General features: G+C 38.2%; 1 protein-coding gene across 1 annotated transcript in view; it reads right to left on the reverse strand.

Moving 5' to 3' along the window:
* Nucleotides 1–926: 926 nt before the first annotated feature.
* Nucleotides 927–6,870, reverse strand: part of SLC5A7 (solute carrier family 5 member 7) — a 23,991-nt gene continuing 18,047 nt past the window's right edge. Inside the window, exons 5-8 of the mRNA XM_010167054.1 lie at nucleotides 6,389–6,532; nucleotides 3,351–3,504; nucleotides 2,307–2,524; nucleotides 927–1,553 (exon numbers count right to left, since the gene is read on the reverse strand). Coding sequence (XP_010165356.1) covers nucleotides 927–1,553; nucleotides 2,307–2,524; nucleotides 3,351–3,504; nucleotides 6,389–6,532 — 1,143 coding nt within the window. The remainder of the gene's footprint in view (nucleotides 1,554–2,306; nucleotides 2,525–3,350; nucleotides 3,505–6,388; nucleotides 6,533–6,870) is intronic.

Here is a 6,870-nt window from a genome sequence, read left to right on the forward strand (position 1 = left end):
AATATTTGTTCCATTGCTGCAGTTGCTTGATATAAGACTGCTTTGCTCAGTGTTCATTTTGATAAGTCAAGATAAGACTCCTTTTCTCAACACTGAAAAGTTCTATTTAGTTTATAAGAGTTCTGTCATTTTTCACAAGTTGAGTTTCAGCTCCAACTATTGCTTTAAAAATTTTATTATCCTCCATTGGTGACAGCCATTAACCATGGGAAAAAAAAAAAAAGAACACCTATAGTAACATACTTTGCTCAAGGTCATCTTGCATTACATATAGTATCATTTTAAACTGGTGACTTAATTTTAACTTTTTAAATTAATATATGATGTTTAGCACTCCTGTAAGGAATTTATTACTATTTGTGCATTTCCTTGTCTCATACACATAATAAAATACTAGATTTGTATTTTCTGAATTTCTTTATGAGGAAAAAAATGATCAGACCAAAAACCCAGGGACGTTATCTATCTGTCTTTGCTCAAGTAACTAGCTCTTTAGTAATAAATCACTTGTAGCTGTGAAAATATATTTTCACTTAATGCCAATAAAATGTTGACTGATAGTATTTCAGAGTGACTGTATTATAATCTCTTCATAAAATGTCCTAGCTAAATAACTGTTGCACTTTTTCTGCTACATATATTTTCAATTCTAAATATTTTTTTAATTACACAGTATATAGTTCTGGGTGGAAAGAATAGGATCTGAATGTATCTTTTGGTAAACACTCTATGATCTAATCCAACACATTAGATAATAACAGAAAAGTGTTCCTCCTATGGGAAGCTCCTGATCCGAGAAACAACTTAAAGAATTGTGCAGCGGCATTTTATTCCCAAATCTTGCTTTTCTTCTGATAAAATGCCTCTTACTATTCTTTGTAGCATATCTTCCTTTTCATTGCTTTTCCTCTGATCTACCAGATTTTTTAATTATCATCTTCAGTGTTGGAGAGCTCTGGACTTGAATCAACATAATTGAAAGCTTCCTTGTTTGTGAAAGTTGAGCTCAAAGTTAGACTGTGTCGTGGATTCACAGGTGCAAGTTCGTTTAATACAATATTGTCACTTTTTACAAGAGTTGCTTTGTCCATGTGTTCTCTACTGTACCTGGCAACAACAGCATCAAGGAAGTCCAGTTTCGGTGGCAAAGTCCCACTCTCAAATAAGTACTTAGCTAAGTAGGAGACTATAATGTTAGTGAAGAAGGAGGTAAGCATAGCAAGTGTTTTAAAAGGGAATCGCTGGATATAGATATTATTTTCATCTGGATAGCATCCAGGATAGTAGATCAAGGGCTGAAGGTAGAGGTACGGTTCTCCTCCAGTTATTCTGAGAACAAGGCCAAATAAGTATCCTGCAATGGCACCGTAGGTGTTGGTTCCTTTAATGAACAACACACACAAGAGCTGGGGGAATATGATGATATAAACAAGGTCAGAGCTGAGGTACCACAGGCCGTACACTGACGAAGCTAGCAGTGCCATTGCTGTTGCTGACGCTCCAAACAGGAAAACAGTGATTCTCATCACCCACACGATTTCCCTGTCTGAAGCCTGCAAAAAAAGGGCAGTGTTAGGTGATGTTTTTTTCATGGCAATAGATGTATGCCTACATTTTTGAACATAGCCTATATAAGTTGCTACATTGTAAAAGGAAATTTTATATGACATATTTAATGATATTTACAAACTTCTATCTCTACCTCCATCTCTAGTGCTGAGAAAAAAACCCTAGAGTTATGGTTGTGATTCCCAAAGTCATTAATCTTTGAGCATAAGGAAAAGTTTGATAATATGTCAAAGAAAAAAACAACAGCAAAGTGCTAGAAATAACTTTTGAATATAAGCGCAATATGGCTCAACCAGAAAAAATTGTTAGTGTCAAAATTTCTTTCCCATTTCCTAAGAAAAACTCAGACTCACTAGCCCATTCTATTGTCAGATGATTTCCTGATGAATCAGTAATTCAGAAAGATGTCTGATTTTGTTAAGGATTTAAGTAAAACATGGCTGCAGGAATAATTAGAAGCTTTTTGGATAAATTGCAGTGCCATGAGAACTCTTGAAAGCTGCCTCCCCTGAGATAAGTTTTTTCACCTCTGTCATCAATCACAGCCAGAAATATTTTTATGACTTTCAGTTTATTCAATATACTGTTAGGAACAAAATGCTACACTTTTTCTAGTCATAGGCAGGAACGTGAAAGAGGTGTTTCATTATGAAATTATAGTCTATGCATCACCTAGTTAAGGTCTCACCTAAAATTTTCTCTAAAATTAAAAATGAAAATTAAAAATGTAATCTCACATTTTGCCGAAATGAAAGCTGGTAAATGTTCCGAGCAAACATAGAACTTGCTGATAAAATTGAAGAGTCAGCTGATGACATCACGGCAGCAGATACAGCGCCAAGACCAAAGAACGAGATATAGACTGGGCAAAGGTACTGGAGCACAATCGGTAAAATCATATCTGCTTCTTTATTACTCATGGGGTCACGAACACCATACTCAGTCTCATTCCAGGCTGCAATATGGACACCGGTATGTTATTAGTAACATTGGTAGTCATCAGCTACAGCTTCTCTTGTCTTCATATGCAGTGAGCTATTCTTACCACCACAATTTCATCTGCATTCAATGACCAAACTGTTGCTAGGGCTAGACTGATGGCATTTCAGAGAGGCACTGTCCTTTTGGTTTCTGTTAGGCAGATTTAATTCTGCTCAGATTCTTCCCTATCTCTAAGTTAAGTCTTACCTCAGCCTGTGGTTATCCAGTAGGAAGTTTGATATTAAAACTTAACATTACTCATAAATGTGATTTTCCTCAATAACATAAGTCTGGAATCCATGTTTGTTTGGGATGTGCTTAACTTGTCTCTTGGATCACAGACTCAGAGGTCAAAGCCATGCATTAAACATTTCTAACAAACTTTCCTAACAGTTTAGCTACATGGCCACTGTGATGGGGACCACACCCACTGTGAAAAGAACTTGACAAGCAAAGAAATTCCTGATAAATGATTTCAATACATATGTAGTTATTTTGAAGTTACTACTGTTAGGACCAAATAAAAGTACCAGAATCTAACTCAAATGTTAAATAGAAATATTACACCTGTAGATACCTAGAACATGCAAATGAGATAATCTTCACCACTGGGGTAGGGGCAATTTCCCCTGGAAGAAACACTCTATAATATTATTTTTCAATGTAGTCTCCTGTTGAAAAAGTCATGAATTGATTAATGATGTCACCTGGCTAGATTATGTCTAAAATAAGCTTTGTAGGGGTTTAACACATTTATTGTACTATTATTTTTATTGTTCTATTAATTTTTAATCACTTACCTGTAGATGCTCCAATTGCACCAATGAGTACTGCAGGAAGAGCCATCACAAGACAGCCAAAAGCAGCCAGAAATGACAGAACTTGAGCATATGTGGCAGAAGATGAGGAAAGAACTCTCTGGAAATATGCTTGCCATGGGATTCCTCCTAATGTCTGCAAACACAATGGGCAGCATTCCATCATTGGGAGCTAACTCTGGATTTTTTTGCTACCACCTTATAGAGAGCATGTAGAAGCATCACTTGAATGTCATGTTGCTGATTTTTCATTTATTTATTGAACATCAGTCAGTCAGTAACAGCTGTAGCTTTCATTCTCACAAGTAATGTTAAACCTTTGTAAATCCACTTAAATCTCACTCTTTTAGACAAGTTATTCCTTTGTAAAATTAGCAACAACACTTACATAGTCTCTGTAATCCCTAAGTATTGTGATCCACATAAATACTTGATAAAGCCTTAAAAAAGGTTATATAATATTACTGTCATATTTCAGATTTGGACAATGTGGCCTCCAGTACCCTCTCCTTGCCAAAATTGGATTAGACTCTGATAGGATTTGAAAGCAAGATTTTCTGTTCCTTTATGAATGTGTGTGGCTATCAGAACAAGACAACATGTTCTGTATACACTGAACTCAAGAATCTGAAAAATTATTCTCCCACCGTTTTAAGCAAATACGATACCAACATAAATCAAAGACAGAGCAGTAAGTTTTCCTTTATGGTGGCAACCCTCTCTTTTTTTGCATATATAACAGTTAAGATCCTGATTAAACTTACAATTATGTCTGCAAAGTAAGACACAAAAGAGTATTATCAAAGGCTAAAAAACAAGTGCTAACAATTCTGTCTTGTGAGCAGTATTTGAATAGTCTCCTCTAAGTAAATAACTGCCTATGACTAAATAACTGTGTTGGGTTTGTGTGTGTGTGTGTGGGGGGGGGTTGTTTTTGGTAGAGGGGGACAGGGCCACCTTGTGATAAGCTTTGAAAGCTCCCCTGGCTCCAAGGTATACCCCCACACCCACAGCCCAGGTTGAGCCAATTAGCAATAGAGAAATACCTCTGCAAATCCATCTTTGTGAGGGGAAAGACCGTCTTGAAAAGAAAAAGGTGGAGAGAACCTGAAGGAGAGGCCATTGACCTGAAAAAAAGACGACCATCCGCCTAAACAAAGGGAGAGCTTTGTGTCCAGGGGAAGGAGGGAGGAGGACAGAGAACCTCAGACACCCAGATCAACTGTATGGAATAGGAGATCACAAAGGAGGTCCCTGCAGGCCGTGCACAGATACCCACGTGTAGACCATGGAGGACTCCACGCTGGAGCAGAAAGCTGAGCCTGATGGCAAGTGTGACTGAATTGAGACCCCAGAGACACTCAACATCAGAGCGGGGGTGGACCCCCAGAGCTGGGGGTGAGGAGGTGTGCTGGACTGGAGGCCCGGCTGCAGCCCATGGATTTCCCCATGCTGGAGCCAGGAGCTGATCCCTAAAAGGTCCATGACTCCATGGGAAGCTTGCTTTGGAACATCTTGTTCCTGGGCTTTCATGCCAGGAAGATCGGCAGAGGTGAACTGACTGCAACCCCTATTCCCTGTCCCCTGTGTTGCTGGAGGTGGGGAGAAGGTAGAGAAATCGGGAGCAAAGTGATTTGAGCCCGGGAAGAAGGGAGGGGTGGGGGAAGGTGTTGTAAGATGTGGTTGTTATGTCTCACTGTGCTACTCGGACGAATGGCAACGAATTAAATTGATTTTTCTTCCCCAAGTTGAGTCTGTTTTGCCCGCGACCATAACTGGTGAGTGAGCCGTCCCTGTCCTTCATCCTAATCTGTGCCCCTTTGCTGTGATTCCCTTCCCATCTCACTGGGTGGGGGGTGTGAGTGCAGGATCACATGGTCCCACTGTTGTTAAACCACCATAATAACATGGAAAGAAAACAAAGCAAATCACTCACTAAATGTGCACAGCCAAGTTCTACACACTAAATGAGGCCAGAGGCATTTGGGCCAAATAGTGTGTATACAGGTGTTTCATACATGTTTCATGCACACACAGGGACCAAATGAATGTTTCACAGGCAACTCTGATTTTGACTTGCTATTTATTACTGTTTTCCTTTGCAGCCTTAATAATGTTCCTTTTAGAAAGCTTTCCAAGCACATATAAATTTCTTGAGCTATAATGAAACAAACAAGATGAAAAGAAAATGTGTCACAATTTGGCAACATCAGACAGAGCTTTTGTTTGGTCACCAGCAGAGATGAAACATTCAGGCTTACTACACAGAATACAGTCACTTGAGCCAAGGTCATACTTTGGCTCTCTGAGAATCTCTAAAAAATTTAAGCTATATAAAAAAAATATTTTAATAGTCCAAATTATGAGAAAACTCTGAAGATTTTTGTTTGAGATTATTTAAAAAGAAAAAAAAAACAACAGAGAAAGGAATCCCAAAGTACAACATGATAATGCTCTGGGAGACTGAGAATGGAAAATGTTAGCATGTGTTGCTAGATCTTCTAATGGAAAGTACTTAATAACCACCAATCCCATGTGTAATACACTGGTATTAAATAAAGAAAGCCCTCAGTTCATTCTGGCATGTGTGCTTGTAGGAATTCATCCATCCATCCATCCATCTCTGCAAAGCTTTTTCTACATCACTTATACCTAAGGCATATTAAATCATTTGTATAACATATTTATTGCCTTCTTCAATATATAAATTCCTCTGCCAAGAATGACATCAGTTAAGTATTAGCTACATACTTTTAATTAATTTTAGCATAAGTCAACTCTTTGAGCCCGATGATATTTAAATTGCAGTCCTGATGATGCTGACTTTGACAGCTGTGCTACAATATTCTACTGATATTTCTCTGAAATAATTCAAATGTGCAGAAATATTGAGCAGAAGTCAAGAGGGTAAAAGTTTTCAGTTTGCTGGAAAGTCTTAACTAGACTATTATTTTCAGCTGTCACAGTAACACAGTGTGAGTGCTTAAATGCTTCATTCCTTTATAAAAGCCATCACTTACCAGTAAAAGGAAATTGTCCAGCCATGTGTAAATGTCAAGTGAGTTGATAGATCCAAGCCAAGGTGCTTGGTGCACCTGGTGCACAGCTGTGAGCCCAATGTCTGTCACTGCAGGATGGGACATCGCAAAGGGTACACTGATCCACTGTAATCAAAGAGAAACACTTTGTTCAGCTCTAAAGAAGTTATTCTAAACCCATGAAATTTTAATGTTAACATTGATCTGTTTTTTCTTCTTCTTGGATTAAAAGTCAAGTTGCAGAGCTGATTCACAGAGAAGCGAGGTTATGTGCTGGCTGAACGTCTCTGAAATCCAGAGAGCTTGGTAGTAGATAGCTTACCTCTATTCTGCAGAGTATGGTATGAGCAGAGAATTAATCAGTGTAAATCACAAAATCAGCAGCAAAGACACATTTATACATCTTCAATTTATTTTCCCTAAACTCCACATATATCCTTTACATCCTTTCCTGGACCACACTG

The sequence above is a fragment of the Antrostomus carolinensis genome, unplaced genomic scaffold (assembly GCF_000700745.2).
Source record: "Antrostomus carolinensis isolate BGI_N321 unplaced genomic scaffold, ASM70074v2 scaffold3794, whole genome shotgun sequence".
Lineage (NCBI taxonomy): Eukaryota > Metazoa > Chordata > Aves > Caprimulgiformes > Caprimulgidae > Antrostomus > Antrostomus carolinensis.